Below are 24,221 nucleotides of genomic sequence, written 5' to 3'. Positions count from 1 at the left end.
AATATATATCATTTTGGAAGGAGATTTCCGCTGCCCTACTCATGCAGCCATCTTGGCTCCTCCTCCTCATGTTAGAATTCTATAAACACAGCAATTATTTACCTCAGAGCAAGGACTTATTGTAAATAATTACCAACAGTTTTCTTGCAGTGTGTGTAATTTTTCCATGTTGTCCAGTTGGCATAGCAAATCTAACTCATATCACATATTAGATGGGAATGGCAACTCCCAAATCTGTCAAATTTAAAGTGGGAGAGAAGAGCATTTTAATCAATGGCTCTGCTGCAGGCTGCATAACAATGAACTCCAGGACACACACACTTTCCAAAAATACTCAGGGAGGAAGGAAGGACACAGGAAAGCCTGCCTAATAACCAATTATCCAAAAAAGGAAGTGAAGTAGTTCACATCTGTAAAACTTTCGGCAGATAATTAACTCTTCGCAGCCTGCTGGAATTTTTTTAAGTTCACAATTAGAGTAATATTCATTAACTACAATAATAAAAGGGCTGCACATACACATGAATGCATGCATGTGCATACCTGGCTTTTGTCCACAAGGAATGTAATATTATTAAAATTATGAAAACCTGCCATGGTTACTTAAATTAAAATTTGGCAGAACCCTGGGGTATTTCTATTACTAACTGCTGATGACTAAATGTTCCCAGGTGTCTTAGATGGACAAATACGCTCTGATGGTTAGATGGACAGAGATGCGCTGAGCACAGCCATTAACACTCAGTTCAAAACAGTTTTGCAAAGAAGCTTTGCCCACCCTCCCAAGCTAACCATTCACCCCTCCCCAGTTCTAGGAACTAGGGGTTCCCTGGCCTCCCCTTTCACACCATCTCTTAATCTGCAAGTAAGAAGTTAGCTGTGTAAGTGTATATACAAGTACACGTGAGCATTATAAATGTGAATCCTTAGTTATCTAATATCAGTGTCCCCTAAGCAGTATGTATAAGTTTGCTGAGGAAAGCATCTGTCTTCTGCTTGACCACAGAAACTGAAAATAAATATATGATGAATGAAAAAGTCACAATTACTGCTTCATCCTTCTTAATCAAGAACTACCACCAAGTAAATCTGTAAGAATTAGGTGTTTCTGGAACCTCTGCAAAAACAATTCCTTTTTCAACCCTGAAACACCAGTCCCTATGCCACTCTGCAAGGCGGCCCCAGCGATTCTCTGGTTCTTTGCCAAACGTTTAGAAATCAGTGAGAACATTCTTCTAAACCCCCAACCTTGTCTTCATGCATACCCACTGGTTGAAGTTGAATTCATTTGCTATTAGTATGATATCCTTCATAGGGCCCAGGGAAACAACTTCCAGCTAAAATGACTTTCAATTATATATACAATGTATAAGGCAAATACCATGAAATTATTTAAGACAACCTTGGAATATTTGAACTGTGACAATGCAACTGGCATTTCAGTCACATCTGCCACTTACGTTTCATTTGCGGGATATCATGCAAGCCTTTCCAGCATTCATTAGACCTGTTCCTTGTCAAGATAAGAGGAGGTGGCGTCCATGTGGCAGTAGGACGGTGCCTCACACATCTGACATGGATGCGGCCTGCCTGGTGTTCTCAGCACATCACCAAGGCACCTCTTCTTCCCATCTCTATGGGCTCATGGAAATACCAACCATCTACTTTACCTTTTACTTCCTCTACCCTAAATACCTTTTCTCTGCCTCCTGGCTTTTTCTTGCTCAGGCTTCCTGGCAACTCACAGCTTATGCTTATTCCTGACTTCTTCCTTCTTTTTCTATATTCAGCTTTCTGTATTCAGTTAACCAACTCACTTTATATTGTGAATTCAGGCTCTTCAGGGAGATTTGCACCAATTCAGTCACCAACACCCCCGCCAGACCAAGTTCTTGTGCGCACTCCCTGCCCCTGCCACCCACCACCCGTCAAGGGCTCCTGGGCTGCCTAGAAAGGGGCCACCTCAATCCAGTTGGCTGTGCCGGAGAGGTGAGGTTACAAGAGATAACAAAAGCTAATGTAGGCACAGGGCCTGGGGAAGCAACCCTCAGGAAAAAGGCAGTAAGTGTGGCTATTCCAAGTCAAGAACAAGAAACAAGTTCATTTAAAGAGAAATCTATCAAGTAATTTGGGGTGCAGTAAAGTTCCTCATTTTCACAGGAGTTCGAAGGTGCTCATTTCTCTGCGTCAGCCTACTACTCCCTTTCATGTGGGCTATTTAAGAAAAAGAAGCCAAGAGTGGCCAAGATCAAAATGTCATGGTATAAACACAAAATCAGCAACTGGGTCCTTTCTTCTAATATTGACTTTTCACCCTTTAAATCCATTTTCTCATTCTATTTTTCATAACTCTGCAGCTCCCAAATACAAATACAGTAGAGAAAGGCCTGAGAATTCTTAGAACTGCAGAAAGTTGTTGAGTTCACATTTGGACCATATCCAGTTTTCTGCCACCACAAAACTCTTGTTCAGTCTCTCTGTGTAGGAGATGCAGATTACATAAAGAAAGGAATAAACCTTTCCTTTCACCTACTTTTTAATCTATTATGTCTGAGTATTTTTGTAAAGTTATTTGATAGACTTCTGGTGGTCATGTCTCAATCACCTGTAAAACTAACTTCACAAATTTTTAAGTTAATAATAGTATAAGCATAGAATATTCTAAACCTAAATTATTTTAGCTCAGGAAAAAAAAAAACTCACAAAGTTATTCTTGTCTCTGTGGCTTGGGTTCCAAAGAGTAAGTTTATTATCATGCAGGGGAAAACTTTGTGGAGGGAGGAAAGACAGTAAATTCTTCAAATAAATAAATGAGCTGTATTGCAATTTGAAATATCATCGATATGTTTGATGATTAATATATAAATATTTATTTCATACTTTTGGAGGATGAATAACAGAAAATTCAAGATTAAGAAGAATTGTTTACTCTATGTGTAAGTGTAGCTGCAAAGTTTATCAATTTATAATTAGGAGGACTGGTGTACCTTTTTTTTGTTATAGAGGAACTTTTACAAAATGACACAATAAGGCTAAGATCCTAGTCTCAATAGATTTATATGAGGATAAAAACAGGGCCTTCCTTATTTCTTCCAACTATGGGAAAATTAGGGGAAAAAAGCAATTCTGTTCTATGATAAATGAGCCATTCTTAGCTGAGAAATAAGAGCATCTTCCCATTTCATGTAGTCAGTTTTTACATCTTCTTTCCTTTGCTTCAAGCCATTTCTTTCATCTTACAAATACAAGAAAGTTAAAATTGCATTATTGAGGACATATGAGGAATTTAATCTTGAAAGAAGTGAACTACAAGGATGTATTATTGAAGTACTGTGATATGAAATCAGAAAGAAACTGAGCCTGAAGCAGCATAAATACTGTTATCATTTAAAACTAAGTTTATTTGGGGGCGAAGGCACATTTTGAATGACTCACTAATGGAAGCACACTAAGGGTTTGCTTTCATGTGGGCTATTTAAGAAAAAGAAGGGGGATTTTATGTGAATTGTCACAATAAACCGAACACCCGAGGAATCAGCAATGACCCATGCTCCGAGAACCCAAGGTGAGAACCAAGAAGTAGAACCATTTTGTTACATCCTGCATTTATTTAAGCAAACCAAGTGTGTAGAGATAGGAAATTAAAGCGTTATGTTTTACAAATACAGAAAGAAGACACAGACTAACAATACCCTGGAGAGAATGCATCTGAGAACGCAGTCTATCATAGGAGAACACTGGTGGTAACCACATCGAAGCCATGGTCAGTGTATCCATCTGACATTCTTGTTCTGACATCATTTAGTAGTTTTAATAGATAAGTCAGTGATTTGCTTTTAAACAATAATAATACTAACAATTAGGGTAGCCTTAAAGAATTTGTGAGTGACTGTACCATACATACATGTTGCTAGGCTTAAGGTGTTAGTTCAGTGCTGCTGTACAATATACAGGGGAAAATAATGCCTTACTACACAAGTACTGTGACATCCACTAAAATGTGAACTAGTTTGCATAGGTTTAGCCCTCTGGGCAGCATGATGTTGCTCTAGTCCACCAAGGCTTAAAGATTCACAGTGTAGAGGAAAAAAATGTAAATTAAAGCATTTCTACTAAAATATATTTTAATAGCTGGTGTTAACAACTTGCATAACAAAAGCCAAATTATAACAATAACAGTTTATCATTCTGTAAGCCCCTTTGTTTTAAAAACATTGTTTCCTTCAGAACTGTGTACTTTCAAAGTTAGTACAATTCTGCAAAGTAATCAACCACAATTCTACCTATTTTGAAGCAGACAGAAGCCAAACTGCACAATGATTCAATGTTGCATTTTTATCACAGATCAAACAGTTCCACACCATGCCTATAACATACTCCGTGCGCTTCTAAACGCTCAGCCATTCATTGTATGGACACCGAAGGATGCGACTGTGATGCAGTTTTCTCTTTTCCTTTAAAGTAAATAATTCTTAACAGCAACAGGATTACAAAGAAGAGTATACTATGCAAACTGGATACCATATCTCAAACACGAAAAGCATATGGAATTCCCCTGAATATACTGAAGTAATATGGATAACTGGGGAGGAAATTTGCCCTGGGGATCATTTTAGGCTTGTGGATTCCAGCAGTCTAAGCATCAAGGAATGATGGCCACAGAAGTATCACACAATATCTTGATGTTTTTTTATCATCAGTAGTTGACAATTAGTTGCCTGGAAGGGACCCTAGTGGGCATGGAATACTTCATGTTTCAAAATAGGCTTTCCTGTTAGCATTCTTAACAGATACACAGCTTCTTATTTAACTTCAGTTTCTCAACTCCACATCACATTACACCAAATACCGTACCCTAGCCACTTTGAGATTACCAAAGCAAACAGCCAAGGTAGAATGAATTTATGAAGTGAATTTCATCTTCTGTAATGAATTCAGCCTCATACTATAAGCCTTATATGTTACAACAGGTACTTTAAATCTCAAACCTAAAGTTAATGTTTATGCATCTTCACTACATAAAAAATCCACAAAGAACCTTTCAGAAATAGATGCAAGAAATATTTTCTAAAGTTCTAAATCTTTAGAGGTAAAATAAATCAGTTATCACTTTTCCTATCTGTCAGGGACATCTCAGTTCCCTGCTCCAAAAATACCAAACATGTATCATAAAATATTACTATAGAATAGGCAGAAACATGCTTGCTTGGTTTTCTTTCCAAAATTGTAATGGATAAACAAGGTTAATCAGAAAGGCACCTATATTTTTATATGTTTATATTATAATTTTGGTATAAAACTCTATCCACTTTATGGAGGGATGTGTTATTAAAGGATCAACACATTTTCTTTATTTTTTCATTAAAAACATTCCTCTGGAGATGAATGAACAGGACAAGGAGATGCATCGCCTTAAACTGCACTGTTTGTTTTAGACAAGTCGGCTTCCCAACTTCCAGAGCGTCATCGAGCCCAACAGAAAAAGGAGAGGATGAGGAGAGTCAGACTGCAGTAAAACTGGCAAAACTGTATCTTCATCATCTTCAAGCCATGAACCTAGAGGTCTAATCTCATCTGTATTCATACCAGCTGCTTGTGGAATTGTGCTTGGAAACCCCGTGCGGTCTGCGGAGCAGGGAGAAGCCTGAGGAAACGCCGCGTGGCGATCTGACGACCAGGTAAGAATTTCAAACACCGGTGGGGGTTGGGGGGGGTGTAAACAATAAAAAGAGGACAATGAAGAATTTGTTTTGCCACAGATTAGAAAGAAAGATTTCCTAGAGAACAAGAATTAGTAGAAAGGTTGACTACAAAAACTACAACAATAGCAATATATTTGTTGCTGTCCATTTCTCAAGAGATATATGATCCACAAACGGTTTGGGAACCTTTTAAAAGCTATCAAATTGCCCTTGTGCTTTCATCAGGCTTGAGAACACATCAGATTTAGAAAATCACATGCACGTGCTCCGTGCATGGGCATTTTCAGTCTTTTTAACTTGAGTTTTAAAAAGACTTCATTTTTAAACCCCTCTTTAGCTTCCAGTGTTACATGGGAAATACCTGTTGCCAAATTGAAGGTAAGGCGGCATGTGGAAAGTGGGAAAATTGCTCAAGAATGTAGTTTGAAAAATGATGCTATAAAAATTGCACTTTGGTATTAAACTTATCTGTTCCCTATATTTCTGCTGAGATGCTTAAAATCCTGACCAGCTTTAGTAACATGACAACACCATCAAGTTACAGTTTCGGGAGCATGTGACATCTTGATCTCCCTCAGTCTTTATTGTAAAGTAACTGCCGTCTAGTTAAATTCTGATTGGACTTTAATTCTGAAAGGCTGGCAACAGAAACATCTTGCTATGCAAATACCATGTGGAGCTTAAAATTTTCAGAGACTTATTTCCCAAGTAAGTATTGACTCTACATTCAGTGAATCTGATTTTGAAATCAGCAGATGAGAAAAACAATGAAATGTCAAGCTGCTACTTTATGGTAACTTTCCTGACTATAATCAGCATTTCAAGTCAGTTTCCTTTGAGTTTCCTATAAATGTGCTATTTATCAAAAATTGTACCTGTCCTACATTTAATCTGCAAATTCAGTGAACCGCTACTCTTTTTTTATAATGACAAAAAGTGGTCGGTTGGGGTCACCATCAGTTTTAATACAGAGACATTTTTGTGAGACTATTCCTAGTTCAGCTTGCCTTTGTAGGTTTGTTAAACAAGACATCAAAACAGATGTGGGTGTAATCAATTTAATTGTGACTGGTCATTTCAAAGATAGAAAATCAGTCAAGCAGGTTATGTGGCCAACTGTAAAAACTCCTCAAAAAAAAATCTCTAGTTATTTGCCTGAATTTTTCTCTTTTCAATTTATGTCTGTGTCACATAGGTACAGTTTAAGGGTAATAAATTGTATTTACTCTTTTAGACAGATAAAATAACACCAGATTTTCAAAAGTATGTGCTAACTTTTCAAAAATGTAAATGAGTAACATTTGTCTTTGGACTCATAAACATTTCAATAGAAAATATTTTACAGGACATTTTGTTAATTTCTTTGAATGTTTTATGTAAGGAGATGTCTTCAAGACCCATACACTTCATGACATTTTTGTAACCTTGCCTTTTCAGTTTCATCGCAACTACAGCATCAGACCCTACCTGAACACTACCCTGTTGCAGGTCCCAATAAATGGCACAATCAGAAAAACACAGAGCTGCTGCTGGACGTTAATCTCGATGGTGGTCTTGGCTGCAGACTGCAGAGAAAACCATAACCCACCAGCAAGGGCGGCAGTCAGAGCTGTGAATCCACTAACAGTCTGCAAGGTCAGTCTGCAAGGTCATGCACTTGAAAATCAAAATGTGATGACAATTTTTTTCATGAACAGCCTCTTGGACCTGGACCTGAAGTCTCTTATGCCATTCCTGTCTTGCCCAAATCATGGAAAGGAAGTCTTTTCATTAACTGGTTTCAGTGGCTAGATTTCCTTTCCAATCTGACTGCCATCTTCTAAAATAGGAAACCAGATTGGGTCTCTCTCCATGTGGAGTTGGTAACTGTGGGTTCTGGCCTTCCCCAGGACACTTCATGTCCCCCTTTGTCTCTGGCTCTTGTTTTCTCTATTTTTAAATCAGTAGCAGCACTAAGTTACTGAAAGCTGTTCAATAAACACTTAAATCACTTATGTACTAGAGTATATGCCTATTTCCTAAGGTGTAAATCCTTCACAACTAGGGTGCAATGCAGCAGGAGAATCTCAAGCAACTTTTCAAAATACATTTTTCTGATGAGTTGGCAACTAGAGGAAAGGGCTTTTAGATGTCAGCCACATTTTTTGCTTTCATAACAGGAATGGCAGTGCAGCTGCCTATGTTACAGAAGCTCAAACCTACATGACATGCAACAGGGTAAAGGCTATTAGGGAAATAATATAGGTGACCTTAAAATTTGCCCTTTGCAGAGTAGCTGTGAACTTAGTTGGTCCTAACAGCCTGTGAAATCAAGCATATACTTGGGAGCACAGAATGTAAATGGACAGTAGGATATACCTTGGTACAAATGAGAAAGAAATAGACTCAAGTTGGCCCAGGGAACAAAGACATTTCTTTGTTTGGTAGAAGCTTCTAAGTCCCTAAAGTCACCAGTCAATATAAATTTAACCAAACTGTCAATCTGCCACTGCTTACATTTATTGTAACAGGCAAATTTCACTTGAATTGAAAATTCTCTAATGATTTGAAAGCTACACAGTTTTTGTATCATTGGCTGTGTTACTGAATTAAAAGAACTGGCTTCTGCTGATTCCAAAATGACAGCTAAGAAGTTTCATATACTTGTTACATTTAAGGGACAATCAACATCACTATTAAAGTCTACAAAAATACATTTCCCAGAAGGGTTCAATAGTCAATCAAAGGAAACCATTAACACAATTAGCAGCACCAGGTCTCCAGACCTATTTATTTTGTTTGTAGGATTTACTGAAAATGCTGCTGTTTTCAGCCGAGGAGTCATTCCTTCTTCCTGGTGCCTGTGTATCTAATTGTCAACATAAGGAGCGATTATTGTAAAATAACTGCCAAGTTGTCTTAAAAGTATCTTCTATCTTTTAAAAAGGTTAGATTTAGTATACATTAGAATCAAGCTCAGAGGACAAGGAGAAATAATTAATTAACAAACTCAATGTAATTCGCTGGGAGCATCCCCGTCTTCCCAGTTCTCTGCACTGTGCCATACATCCAGCCGTCATCGATGGGCTGCACGTTGACAATGTAGTCGCCATCCCGGAAGGAGACTTCATCTTCGTCCTGGGCACTGTAATCGTACATGGCTCGGTAGGTCCTCTGAGAAAAGAAGGAACAGGTAACATGCCACAGACAGAGAAAAGTCACCCCCACAGATGCCAATCACAACAAGCCAACCTGCACATAAAGTAAGTACTAGGAAGATTTTCAAGCACATTTATTTCTGACGATCTGCAAACCAGAGCCTAGTGTCTATCCTGTGTTTACATACACTAGTCTAGCAAAAAGAATGATATTTGGGGGCCAGAGAATGCCATAAATAGATTAGCTAGCCCATCAAAACCCAACTACCTCCAGCTTCAGATAACCCCAAGATTATGTAGGTTCTCTCCTATTCCACAATCTTCAGAGAAAACCCGACATAATGGCAGACAGATCCATGTCACCGCCACACGTACCCTGGCAGAGGCAACAGACTTTGCTTAAACTGGATACTAAGCCTGTTTGTTCCCTCTTAAAAATATATAATACAAGTAAAAGAAAAAATATCCATAATTTACTCATTTTATAGGGTTTTGTATCACAGTGATAGAAATTTAGCATATAAATGTTCTGAATATTGAGGTATATATAACTAAATCTTGTTATAATGTGGAAATTTTTCACTTCCTGACTTCAAGCTACATTGTAAAACTATAGTAGTCAAAACAGTGTGGTATTGGCATAAAAACAGACATATAGATCAATGGAACAGAACAGAGAGCCCAGAAATAAGCCCATGTATACATGGTCTTTATATTATTAATGACAAAGGAGGCAAATATATACAACCGGGAAAGGAGAGTCTCTTCAGTAATTGGACAGCTATGTGTGAAAGAATGAAACTGTATCACTATCTTGCATCTACACAAAAGTTAACTCAGAATGGATTGAAGGATTGAACATAGACCTGAAACCATATAACTCCTAGAAAAAAAAAATAGGTTTCTTGACATGTCTTGGCAATAACTTTCTGCATTTGACACCAAAAGCTTTTTCTGAACATGGTACTACATCTAACTAAAGAGCTTCTGCACAGGAAAGGAAACCACCAACAAAATGAAAAGACAACCTACCAAATGGGATAAAATATTTGCAAATCACATATCTGATAAGGGGCTAATATACAAGATATAATTGAGTTTTACTATATTTGTTTTCATTTACAGCCAAGAATTTAGTTCATTTTTACATCAGACAATATCAAAATCATGTAAATTTATAGACTGAGGAAATAGAACTTCACAGATACTTCAATAGAACTGAGACACAAAGAACTTAAGAGCAATTGAAGATGAGAAGGGCCAACTGTGTCTAAGTGCTCAGGCAAAAGCCAAGTGACTGTCAGCAGCTTGGAGACACAGTTTTAGCATGAGACCCCACATTTGCTAAATGACCTTGAGTACTGCCTCCAAACGTTAAAGAATGAATCAGTACTTCAGGATTTCCAATACAAGGTTTTGAAGACATTCACTGGCTATGTCATTTAGATTTTGTTGGCCATTTTTATTAACATCAAGATTAATCAGTTAATATAACCAAATATTTATGCTTTTTAGACCTGAATGAAGATCACAGTTGGTTAATGCCAATCATGAGGTAACAATTAGATATTGTACTGGTTGATTCTTTGTACTGCTTACAGTTTTCATTAGTCTTTTGCTTCCTTCTAACATGAATGGGTCACACAAATGGCAACGTGTATCCTTATGTGAAAATGTACAATATTCAATTCAACTCTCTTCCACATGTATCTATATTTTGGAGATGAAATGGAAAGGGCAGGGAAGAAAGAACCCCTCAAGTTGATACTTACAAGATTTGGTGAATGCTGCATTGACCGTACAGATGACAGGCTGGTCTGGTGCGCGTACCCATAGCCCTGGGAATGGCTCTGCTGGTAGGCTCCAGGAAGGACAGGTGCTGTGCATTAAACATAGACACACTCAAATATTTCTTACAGCAAGACTCAAAGTCCTCCTCCCAGGCCCTCAGGTGACTTCATGCTCTGCTCAAATCTTCTGAAACAAAGTGTTCTTTTCAGTGTCATACAACATTTAGGTAATGAGGTTATAAGTGATCTCCAGATTAGTATAAATTTCAGCAATTAAGGACATGTATAGAAAATCAACTTAACATGCACTTAAAATATATTAGAACAATTTGTATTACTCTATTGCAGATACTATGTTAAAACAACACAAATACCAAACAAAAATTTCCAGTAATCTCTTAAACAAAATTATGTTTTCACTTGACCATGTGATCCTCTCATTTTCCAAAATGAAAATAAAAATTTAAAGGTATTTAGAAGGATTGTCAAATCAATGACAGAGTATAAATGCTTTTACAGGATATTTATATAACAGGATGCTCTCAATTTTTGAGAAACAGAGTTGAATGTTACCTTTACAATGATGGTAAATACAGCATGTATTTGTTTAGTAGTTAGTAATAAGTTTATATGCTTAAGAGGAAACTTTATTTAAAATATGTAAGTTCTCCATTTTATTTTGGCTGTAAGTTAAGACTAAGTAAGTTGGCCAAATAGATTACAAAAGCCTGAGAAACCAAACCAGGTAAATAATTTTATAAACATTTTTCTTCTATCAAAAAAGAAAGTATCAAAATAATATTCACTCACTCTGTGCTGTTCTCACCACTAATTATGACATTCAAAAGACATAGTTCCTGTTTTGAAAAACACACTGAATTCTAGAGAAATCATCACAGAAGCTAGTTTAAAAACCCCACAAAACCAGTAGATATTTGCTTAAGTCTGTGTCTCTCTGTTAGGATGTAGAAGTGTTTGCAACCAAAAAGCATGGGCTTTAAAGGAGGATATTTTAGCAGCATGCTAGGTAAAGGAGGGTATTTATTCACCTAAATAATTACATGATACATTAGTAAAACTTGTATGATATATGTGCTATAAAAATCAATAATAGGTTGTCTTTTTTGTTCAATCAGATTGAATATATAAAGTAATTCAAAGATTTATTCAGGATAGATTTTACAATAAAAGAATTAAGCAGATATAATTATTGGGTATTATGATTTATTAATATTTTATTAAGTGTGTGTTCATTCTAATTATATGTGAAAACATCAAACTTTAAAGGTCAATCATCAGAAAATTACAAATCATTAATGTGCTCTCCAGATGATGATGATATGAGCCTGAATGGGGATTTTTTTACACAGTTCTTCAATTAATTCATATTACAATGTTGTTACAAATTGTATTTACTTAATGTCTAGATGTGACATCAAAGAGAAACTGCCAAGCTCTTTACTTGGATTGTAGTATATTAAAAAGTTATGAAAGCATTGAATATCCAATACTTCAGAAAATAGCACTTTTTAACATTATCAACTCAATTTAAATATTTCATGCTGAAATGTGAAGGATATTGTCAAAATTCACTCACAAAGGAAAAATAATGGAATTCCCGTATCTAGGCCCACTTAATTAGCTAACGAAAAGAGCCTCTTCTGGGTGTTGGAAGCTGGAAGCATTGATCAATCATTTATTCATTCCCTAAGTTCTCTGCAAACATTGATTACATAAGTTATGTGCTCAGAGGACTCACCGTATTGCCTGTCACTTAGTAAGCCTCCATGAATTTAACTGATTACTGCTGTCCACTATATTCAAGGCATGCCAAGTGTAAGAGGAGGGAAGTGATAGAAACAATCGCCCTCCCAGAGCAGTGATAGCCTTGGACATCTGCCCTTTGCCCATTTAAAGAAATGGCTTTGCACACGGTGGGCATTTCCAGGTAACTGCAGAAGTCAACAACTCCAATTGCATTCCCCAGACTGGCAGTCCTGAACTTGGGCCATTTAAACAAGCCATTTCATCATTAATTATTATATTAATCTATTTATAAATTATAAATATTAAGTAAATAACCCCATCAACTTACTTAAAATAAAAAAATAAGCCTTTAATCCTTTGTTACACTATTTAACTGTGACCTGTCAATTTTGATATACATAGTAAAGCACAACTATCTTAAAATATTTGGGGGAAAAAATCTATCAGGAAAAGACATTGAGAAAAAAAATTAAATATGCTATCTCAGATGCAGTAGGCAGGTAATATGCTTAGATTTACATAGTTTGAACACCAAAATCCCAGTTCCGTGCTCATCCGTCCTGAAAGTTCAACAATGTTATTTAACTGTGTTCTATCATTTTGGCTTTTAAAAATCAAGTATATTCATGCCTACTCAATTGCTCAAATCTGACCCTCAAAGGGAATGTAGCTATTTTCAAATACAGCAGGAAAAGAATAATGTATTTGCCCTCAATATGTGTGGGTTGGAGAGAGCAGGAGAGTTTAGAATGAGAAACTGGGAGGAAATACAATCTATCCGGTCCATACAGTTCCTCTTCATGCCTTTATTGGTTATTTCCATCTCCTCTGGCTGCATTACCTAATGCCAGTCGCTTTAGGGTTATCAAGCCTTGTTATCTACGTTATTCCTGATAGAATAAAAGAGTTTTTAGGTTGTTCCTATTAGGGTTTCAGAAAAACATAATTGAGAGTCCAGTAGCATCAACTTACTAAAAGCAAATGTCAACTTAACAAAGGCACAGACACAGCCTTGTAATTGTTTTGCTCCACAAATGCTTTTTATGAACCACAGGTAAAAGAAGCAAAAGGAAATTGAAAGCCACCCTTTGAAACTGCGTTCTTACAAATTTGGGTGAAGACAGCTATTCTGTATATGAGATCTCTTCTGTGAAAATATGGAATTCCAAGGGCTTTGCAAAATCCAGATGTTAGGATAATTTTGCAACAAACAAGGCCTTCATGTCAAAGAAGAAAACTCACACTGCCCTCTCTATTAAACCAGTGGTCACATCCCATGGGTGCTGGCACAGAGGGCTGATGGCGAAGGCAGGACAGACTTCCAACCCAACAGTCTTGCCATGGAGGGATTTTCATTTCAGTAACATCAAAGCCCCAAAACAACAGCTCTTGTTATCCTAGGGCAACGACAAAACACAAAAGTGTGCCTCAACTTTCATTTCACACTGGTGAGATGGGTTGACAAGCGATCTGGAAGCTGACTGAAGCTCTAAGGATTCCAGGCTCCATTTGCATGTCCTGCAGCATTTATAAAATGAAAATTTTTCCTCTCGTGCACAAGAGAGTTTTCTACGAACAGCCAGTACTAACATTTTGTATTTAATGTTTACTCCAACAGTAGAAGTTAAAAAGAAGCATGAATAGGCATGAAGATCATAAAACAGAAGGTGAAAATGGGGGAAGAACAATTTTCAAGAGGCTTCACAAATGAAACTGGAAAATAAGGAAATAGATGAAACACACAAAGATCAGAGTAAATAAACCAAAGAAATACACCCACAGTGAAAGGAGAAAAGTACCCAAAAGGAAGCCCACTTTGGGGGACAGACCTAGAGAGGGAAAGCAGAGGAAGAGGACTGCACTGGCATAAAAAAATATTGACTAGTGGCTTAAACAACAAACATTTATTTATCACAGTTCTGCAGACTGGGAAGTCCAAGGTCAAGGCTTTGGCAGGTTCAGTGTCTAATGAGGACCAGCTTCCTGATTCATAGACGGCTGTCTTTTTGCTGAGTCCTGACATGGCAGGAGGGAGTGAGGTTGCTCTCTGGAGTCTCTTTTATAAGGACACTAAATCCTTTTCCTGAGGATTCCACCCTCACAATCTAAGCACCTCCCACAGGCCCCATCTCCTCATACCACCACCTTGCGGGGTAGGATTTCAACATGTGAATTTTGGGGGAGCCATTTATATATTTGACTTAGTTGACTCAAGTAAGAATTTCTAAAATATTTTTCTGGGACTCTGCAGTTCCTAAATAGTGAACAAAAGCACAAAGTTAGTTACTTCTTAAATTACTCATCAGTTAAACTTAACTAGTCTCACATGCCCAGAAAAGCTGTGCATTTTGATTTCAAAGCTAACTGGTTTTTTTCTCCAGAAAATTCTGTGAATGTTCTCCTACAGAACTGAGCTAAGACATGATGTGGTTTGAATAGAGCTAGAGAGCTTGAGATTTAAGAAGATCTGATATTTTACTTTGGACTAATTTAGCCAATTTCCTCCTACATTTAGATTTGAGCTTCAACTTGTTTATTTTCTGATTCGTTCCTAACATTTAGGTATATAATTCAGGATAAACTTCCCAATTTGAACCTCTAACCCAAACCACAAATATACACAGGATTGTCACTGAGGGAAAATGAAATAATTTCAGCCTCAAATATTCTCATGCACAAAATGCATACTATGTCTACAGTACATGTGCATGCTACTGCCCCAGACAAAACAAAACAAGATGCAGGTGTACATAAAATGAAGGCTCCTGTGGCCACGATTCTCACCTGGCCCTGGTTGCCTCGCTCACTACACACGTGTAGGCAATATGTCATTATTGACTCTATATAAAGAGCTCTGCCCAGTGCTCTGGCGACATGGTGGCAGGGCTGCAAGACTGCAGGAGAGCAGAGCAGAGGCTGGAGTGGTGGCAGCGCCGAGGACAGAGAGACCCAGAGAATGGCTGTGCAGGTAGAGAGGCCTAGAGGTGGAGACCAGCATGCTGTATGCAGACTCACTCTGAGTGGATGGGATTTTAGTGATTGACCTGCCACTGTGGAAATAAAGTTAGGTATAACCCTTTCACTCCAAGAATGTTCTGCTGTCATTTCTTTGGTCACATTGAATCCATAGTGAACTTGCCCAGGGCTGAAACCCATTGGCAAGACAACAGGAATGTACAGAATGGATATATATGTGTTGTTTCCTGAGAAGAACTACATACTTTGGGGCAGTTCTTTGAGAAGGTGAAATCAATAAAGAACATAAGGGTAGCAAGTAGACAGGGATACTGTTCTCACTTGGGTAAACCATATCACTGAACTGGCTTCTGAACACAAATTTCAACACTGTGCCTGAAAAGTCAGCTTGTAGCAAATCCCAATTTTCCTCAGTGAATACTACTGCCAATATTGTGTAAATCTGTCTTATGTAAGAAGATTTATTATTCAAGTACAATGAAAGAAACTCTTATTATGTCACTCAGAGGGTATTCCATAAAACTTACTGTATAAATATATCCATAACACATCTGGAGGAGCAGAAATGGATAACATTTCTTTTTTTCTTTTTCAATCAATAAACACATATGAAATGGATTCAATGCGTCCCTGACATGAATTGAAGATAGGGAAATATGGAAAAATGAATGTAGAGAATGCACTGCATCTCCGAGAGCCCAAGCTGTAAGTTCAAGGTCAGTGGCTGGATCTGGAGACATAGGCAGGTATAAAGAGTCACAGTCAGGCAGGGAGGTGAGCAACAGGTCGTTGGGGTCGAAGGCACACAATTATAAAGACATTTAGACAGGATCTAGGTAAAAACTTGAGAGACAGATGAGTAAACAAGTTCAGTACACATGGGGCAGGTATATGGGGTATAAAGATCAAGAACAGGAATGTCTGAAAAGGGGGGGGATGGGCAGATCAGGAATATATTCAGATTAGGCAGTAAGGAGTAGGAAATCTGGCAGCAAGAGAAGAAGCACATGACCACAGCCTGGAGATAATGACCAACCAGCATGCAGAAACACAGCAGCCACCCAGCTGCATCAGCCCACGGAGATGGTTAAATGGTTCCTGTGAAGTCAGGATCCAAGCCTGGGACTTGAAACAGGAGGATGAGGGCACCTGGACGAAATAGGAAGTTGGGGGAAAGCAGGGAAATCTGTGACTACAAAGATAACACTGTGACTTTACTGTTTTATATTTAAGAAAGGAATGTAAATATGTATGCACACTCAATTATTCTACTTGGACATCAGGTTTGATCCATAAAAACCTAAACGTACTGTATCGATTTTCATTACTAATATTCAAAATACAAAAACCATGAACACCTGTTCTCTCCTTTACATGAATACACCTTTAAAAATGTACGAAGTTCTTCCAAAGTTTTCTCATTTGGTACACATGCTATAGCCATATTTATATCCTTCCTGATGAGCAAACCTTCTCTTTTTACCAATCAACTCAGCTTCACAGGAAATATATTTTTAATTTTTTATTGTTTGCTACTTAAAGTGTCAGATGTTTCTCCTTCATACACATATGGAACCCTTTGATTTAATTTTGGCAAATCAATGAAAGACACATGTACCTCTTGGAACACAGGCTATTCATTAGTATTTGATCCTTCCCCTAACTTCATACTCAGAACTTATGTTTCTTTCATTCCAAGTTTATTGATACTAGGAATATGAGTTTCTCTAAGGACTTCAAATTCAGTCAGAATTCTGAGCCTTTGTCTTGGGGTAGCAATAAAATGAACAAAAATTTCTAACGATTTACAGTATGTGCTTTTTTATAGGCTTGATGGCTAAATATAATCATGTAATATTCTACTAACTGGATTCTATATTATAAAGGAATAATTCATTTTCCTATAATTTCATCACAGAGATTTAATATTTTTGATCAACTCTTTAAACCTTCCTAAATTTAAATGAAGATACTAATACATGCTTTTCTGACACATAATAGCACACTTCTCAGATTCAAATCAGAAATGAGACTCAAATACAGTAGGAAAATAATACAACTGAGATTCTCTTGTTGAATATATTTTCTTTACAGACATCAGGCTAAGAGGGAGTTGGATTTTGTCAGGGAATTGGGGATTGCCAATCAGTATCCAAAAACTGAAGTAGTGGCTAACATAGGATTACTGGCAAGTTTGTTTTAAATGAAAACAAAGAGTTCAAAATCAGAACTGTATTTTCTAGCAGGTTGTTCTGATTATCTAATTTTAAACTATGTTCATAGCTTAAAACACTGAATTTGGGGCAGAATGGCATCTGTAAATCACAAAACACAAATGGGAAAAGAGAATCAACAGAAAAATTAATGTGAATACTGGGCAAATGATTATGACTTTATGGAAACTTGTCATGTCAGTGGGTTTCAGCCCCAGGAAAGTTCACTGTGGATTCAGTGACTGTGGATAAAATGAGAGTTCCTGTGGCCAGGATTCTCACCGGGCCATGGCTGATTAGCTCACTACACACCTGTGGGCAATACATGGCTGTTAAAAAGAGCTCTGCCCACTGCTCTGGGCACGACACCGTGGCAGGGCTGCAAGGCTGCAGGAGAGCAGAGCAGAAGCTGGAGTGGTGGCAGCGCCGAGGACAGAGGCCAGAGGATGGCTGTGCAGGACGACTGTGCAGAGAGGCCCAGAGGACAGCTGTGTGGGACGACTGTGCGGGATAGCTATGCAGGCAGAGAGGCCCAGAGGATGGCTGTGCGGGATGGCTGTGCAGAGAAGCCCAGAGAACAGCTGTGCAGACAGAGGGGCCCAGAGGCAGAGACTGGCTTGCTGCATGCAGACTCGCTCTGAGTGAAAGGGATTTTTAGTGACTGACCTGCCACCTAGGAGCCTAACCACATTTTCACCCCAAGAACATTTTCTGTCATTTTCTTTAGTCACACTGAATCCATTGCGAACTTGCCATAGGCTGAAACCCATTGGCAAGACAGTGACTGACCAAAGAAATGACAGTAGAACGTATTAAAAGAGATTTTGAAACACTGCTGGTTGGGTGTATCTCCATTACTATCAAAATATATTAATAGCTTATCATTGTACCTGCACTTAATATTTCTGTTCACAAATTAATGGCGATTTTAACTTCTAAGGATGGCCACTGTCCTTAGGAGCTTAGGGCCCATTCTAGTGGTCTTCACTGAGTCCAAGACAGTGAAGCCTTGTTCCTGCATTTTTGTCTCCTTTCATTCTCTGCTTTCATTCACCATTTGCTCAGTGGGCACTGCCAGTCCTGTGCTGGGTGCTGGAAGGGAAGCCAGTAAGACAGTCACTTTCTCACCATGATGTTCATGATCTAACAATAAACTAGAATACAGACATAGAAGCCATAAAAGTTATGAATTCAAAGTTCTGATGGGCTGTGGATAAAGTGAAGGTTCCTGTGGCCAGGATTCTCACCTGGCCCTGGTCGGCTAGCTTACTACACACGTGTGGGCAATGTGTTGTTACTGACTCTATATAAAGAGCTCCACCCAGTGCTCTGGGCGACACGGTGGCACAGCTGCAAGGCTGCAGGAAAGCAGAGCAGAGGCTAGAGTAGTGGCAGTGCTGAGGACAGAGGCCCAGAGTGCGGCTGTGTGGGTAGAAGGGCCCAGAGGCAGAGACCAGCTTGCTGCATGCAGAATCTCTCTAAGTGGACAAGATTTTAGTGATTGACCTGCCACCGTGGGAATAAAGTCGGGTATAACCCTTTCACCCAAGAACGTTCTACTGTCATTCCTTTGGTCACGCTGAATCCATAGTGAACTTGCCTGGGGCTGAAACCCACTGGCAAGACAGGGGCACTTCTGCTTTACTGAGGACAGTTGTCTCAAGTTAAAAAAAAATACACTGAGAGGAGAAGCATTTATATGAGAACAGAAATGTTGATGTAGCAATAATTTACTGATTTCTTAGTTAGGAATAGTCATTAGCTGACTCAACATTTGTAATAGGTTAAAATATTAGGCACCATAGATACATCTTATATTACTGCTTTTTTAAAAACCACAATAAGGATTATTATTGCACTGTTACCTTCAAATAAAATGAGCTCTAATTAGACCCTCATAAATTAAAGACTAATGCCAAGTTTTGGTGATTTAACACATGTAGCAAAGCTGTTTCTCTCTCTGTATTTCAGATCAAACTTAGAATATATTTATATATTCAACAATATTTATTGAGTGTCTATAGTAATACTGGTACTGCTTTAAATGCTAGTTATAGAATAGAGAACAAAGCAGGCAGAAAGATTCCATTCTAATAGAGTTTGTATTCTGGGGGTGTCATACACACTATAAAAACAGACTACTAATTGGTACATAATGAGAAATCAGGTAGTAAAAAGAGCTATGGATGTACCCAGAAGTGGAACTTATGGATCATATCATGATTCTGTTTTTAATTTTTTGAGGAACCTCTATACTGTTTTCCTTAGTGTCTGTACCATTCTACATTCCTGCCAATGGTGTATGTGTTCCAATTTTTCCACATTTTCACCAACATTTATCTTTTTTGTATGTTTTTTTTTAAATAATAGCCATTCTAACAAATGTGAGGTGATACCTCATTGTGGTTTTGATATGCATTTCTCTGATCTCTAAGAGCACGTGTATGTAGCCCTTTGGGTCACTGGCTATTCATAATAGCGAAGATATGAATACAACCCAAATGACCACTGACAGATTAATGGACAAAGAAAATGTGATATATAAATTTAATGGAATATTATTTAGCCTTTAAAACCATTTTGATAAACTTGACATTTTGTTAAGTGAAATAAGCCAGTCATAGAGGACAAAAACTGCATGATTCTACATATATGAGGCACCTAAAATAGTCAAACTCATATAGCAGAAAATAGAATGGAAGTTACCAGGGATTGGGGAAGGGAAATGGAAAACAGTTGCTCAATGGGTATAAAGCTTCAGTTATGCAAGATGAATGAGTTTGAGAGATCTGTGGTACAACATATTGTCTATAGTGTATAATACTGTATTGTGAACTTTAAAATATGTTAAGAAGATCACACACATACATCCCAAACCAAATATATACACACAAGAACACAGAAATTTTTAGAGGTGGTATATTTAATACCTTGATTATGGTGACAGTATCACAGGTATACACCTATACCCAAACACATGATAATTTATAAATTACATGCAAATTTTGTATATCAATTATGCCTCAATAAAGCTTAAGAAAGTTATAGAGAAAAATAAAGCAGGATAAGGGGATAGAGCGTATGTGTGTCAAGTTTTCTAGGCAGAGTAGTCAAGAGAGCCTGATTAGTTGGTGTTTAATCAGAGGCCAGGAAGACGTGAACAAGCCACTGGAACAGCTGGGAAAGTGTTCCAGGCAAACGTACCGAGAGGAGAAGACGCCTGATGTGCTGAAAGAGCCAGAGGTCCGTGTGGCTGGAGCAAGCAGGCTAGTAGATGAAACTGGAGACATGAGCAAGGCCTGGACCATGTGACACCTTGTAGACCATGGATCTAGCTTTTAGTCTAAGTGTGATCAGAGCCATTCAAGTATTCTGAGCAAGGATGTAATGAGATGAGGCCCAGGTTTCTGACGGATCAGCGGCAGCTTGGTGGAAGCCAGACCAAAGCAGGTAAGAGTGGCATTAACAAGGGCCAGGGGCCTATTCCTGCAATCTCAAGGATATGGATTGGAAATTCACTCAGGGTGCTGTGGAAGTGGTGAGAAGTGGCTGGATTCGGGACAGAGATATTTTGAAGATTGAGCCAACAGGCCTTCAGATGGATTAGATGTGAAATGTAAGAGAAAGAGCACAGATAAGGATGATGCCTGAGAATCATAGTGAATCACTGTGTCATCAGCAGAGATGGTACACAGTGGCAAGAACAGGTGGTTGTTTGAGAGATAGGACATAACACTCAGGTTCCAGACATCAGATTTAAGAAGCCTATTAAATATCCAGTAGTTGGCTACTTTGTCTAAAGTCTGGGAGTCATCAGGAGTAGGAAGGGACTTTGGTTCCTGTGTTTCTGCTTTTCTACATAAATGACAAATGTCATCAATAAGAGAGCTCATGATATTTGAATAAAAATCCACAATGCTGTCCCTACATTAGCCCCTAGGGAACTGCTAAGAAGGCCTTCTGGTCATTTGATGCCTGAATTGTTGATTCTCTTGGTAGAATCTTAGTCATCCAATGCAGATTGGATTCGTAGACTAGCTCTCCAAGTGGATTGAATGTCCACAGTAGAGGCTCAATCACATACCAGTCCAGGTAACTGGTCTTCTAACTAGTCTCTAAATCTGCTGCAGGATAAATCCCATGGAAAGTGCCCAGAAATTACATTCAGCTGAAGCCTGTCTCTGCCAATGCTGTGGCTCAGCACTGCCCACACTGTGGTTCTAGCCTCCTTCAGCTCAGCAACTAGACACAAGCCTCTGGGTTCAAGATGTGTCAAAACACACCAAGTGTCCACTGTGCTATGTACACCACTTCTCTGCCTAAAACACCACTTTCCCACTTCTCTACTTGGCTAATTCTAACCCCGTATATTGCTCCATCACAATGCCTTCCTGAGCACTGTGAGTTCATGCAACTGGTTCACCGACCAGAACAAGAGTTCTTTGAAGACAGTAACTATATCTTTATTTCTGGGTCATCATCTCACACATATGGAAGATACGTTTTGTGAATGAACAGATGGAGCTATGGGTGCCTATAGAACACTGTCAGTCGGCTAGCTAACATGTGCCCTGCTGTCTTGGTACACTACAGATAATACACTGAGAGTTTCAGAATGTACGGATGCATCCCTTGCAATCCAGCCTCGTTTAAGGACACATTACAGGGGGTGGAGTGCTTTAAGCACAGCCCAGCAGGGGCTGTCACAGAATTCAGAAACTTGTTTTCCAACAGTTAAGGCAGGACTAGGTCATACCAATGAGACTCTTCCACAGAATGGAAAAGTTCGCAAGGTTGGAACACTGAAAATGTCGATTTTGAAAAGTGCATCTGCCTTTGCTTCTCCACCACATTCACATACCCTGGTGTGATCCAGAGGAAAAGAGAAACATAAAATACCTGAAGCAAAACTGAACACAAGTTCACCCTGGGAAGGGTGCACACTGGGTGAGACTGCAAACACAGAAACATTAGCAATACCGAGCACTGTGAGTGACAGAAAACCAAAGAAATACAAAGTGGTACCAGAGGGCAAATACATGTTGCAGGCAAATGACTAAAGGCAAACACAAAGATCAAAGGAAACCTCACAGTGAAATAAGCATAAGCCAACAGGATTATTTCCACTCAAGGAAGAACTATGTGTCAAATGAAAATAAGTTAGCCTGATTGAATACCAAAAAGCAGTAAAAATAATTTCAAATAATACTATTCAAGAATCAAAACAAAATCAGATGAAGTTTAAATAAAAGCATGCTTCACTGAATCAAAGTAACACAAGAGAGATGCAAAATGAAAACCCTGTGATAACTTAATACCTTAGAAGTAGATTGAAGAGTAAAGAAAGCCCAAAATAATCACATAAGAAAATGAAAATATTCAGCAATCAAAGCAAGATGGGGAAATATCATGAGAAATATGTAACTAAAACAATGATAAAGGCTTAAAGGAGAAGGAAGACTTCTGTGTTAAAGCTCATGGAAACCAAATGCAGATGATGAAAACATTGTACTTTTGCCTCAAGGAACTGGGCCGACAGTCTAACCCTTTGTCCCGATCACCAGGATTTCCTCTGACTCATAAGAAAGGCCCTAAAATACGACTCTCATAACTGAGCAGCCACTTATTTCACAAAGTAAAATGGATCACCTTCAGGACACAAACACACTCTCATACGTAGAAAGAAATATCAAGGTTTATTTCAATTTACGGCACACAGCTTGGGAAATTTACAATGTCTTAGAAACCTGCATTTTCTACACCCTTGTTACAGGTGCGAAGTCCGAGTCCAATAAGGTCCGATGGCCTCCCAGGAGCCCAGCCCAAGGAGGAGGGAGCAGGGGTGGATGAAGCCCGAGGTCTCACTGCAGAGCCGTGTCTCCCACAGGATGGCAATTGCCATGCACACCTCCCACAGAGGCGAGACAACCGGTATCAAAGGACCTCTCTCTGGGACATGGCACGTTCTAGCATAGAAAGTCCTACTGTAAATTTAAAGAAGTCAACAATCTAGAAGGAAAAAATAGCATTTCTAGCTACAAATATTTTCCTTTATCTTCATCTTACCCTTAACAAGGATTGTTTTGAAATTCTTTTCGATTTCTAGAATGGTATTTAAGCAAGTGAATATGATTACCTGTTACTGCTAAAAACACTCAAGGTTTTCATCAAATAGCTGTCATCACCATAAAAGCTCCCCCTTCTCCAGAGTCAGTCAGCACCTCCTTTCACAGGCCCAGCATATACACATTTCAAAGGGGACCCTGCATTTCAAAGCAACCGGGAGTCATGGATACTATTTCTTCCCTTCTCCATCAGAAAAAAAAACAAAACAAAAACAAAAACAAAAGCCCTGGGAGTGTTTCCACTTTAGGTTTTTCTTTCCAGCTATGCTTTAATGTTACTGAAATACATCAAAACAAAGATGGAAGAATTTCCTTGAAAGCCTTCGCAACACAGTTTTCTTCAAGAAAATAATTATACTTAGATATATTTATACATGTAGTTCTAGTTTTTAAGATATTAATTTGTTGTATGCCTGAAATACATATGTTAATTATATCTCAATCTAAGAGCAAAAAAAAGAATGGAGGGGATATTAATTTATCCATTTATTCATTTGCCAAATATTTGCTG

At 38.4% G+C, this 24,221-nt stretch overlaps 1 protein-coding gene across 16 annotated transcripts in view; it reads right to left on the bottom strand.

Moving 5' to 3' along the window:
* Positions 1 to 3,588: 3,588 nt before the first annotated feature.
* NEBL (nebulette) overlaps positions 3,589 to 24,221 on the bottom strand; it is a 325,606-nt gene continuing 304,973 nt past the window's right edge. For 13 of the 16 annotated variants that reach the window (XM_037006061.2, XM_037006049.2, XM_037006047.2 and 10 more), the window contains 3 exons: positions 10,612 to 10,718; positions 8,692 to 8,855; positions 3,589 to 5,667 (listed from right to left, as the gene is read on the bottom strand). In XM_037006061.2, the coding sequence (XP_036861956.1) occupies positions 5,571 to 5,667; positions 8,692 to 8,855; positions 10,612 to 10,718 (368 nt within the window). In that variant the 3' untranslated portion in view covers positions 3,589 to 5,570. Of the gene's footprint in view, positions 8,856 to 10,611; positions 10,719 to 24,221 lie in introns of all 16 variants that reach the window. The other 3 variants (XM_037006064.2, XM_037006063.2, XM_037006051.2) reach the window with 1 other exon arrangement.

Source organism: Manis javanica, chromosome 2 (assembly GCF_040802235.1).
Source record: "Manis javanica isolate MJ-LG chromosome 2, MJ_LKY, whole genome shotgun sequence".
NCBI lineage: Eukaryota > Metazoa > Chordata > Mammalia > Pholidota > Manidae > Manis > Manis javanica.
Note: the sequence above shows the minus strand (reverse complement) of the source record. Positions and strands in the feature narration are given on the sequence as shown.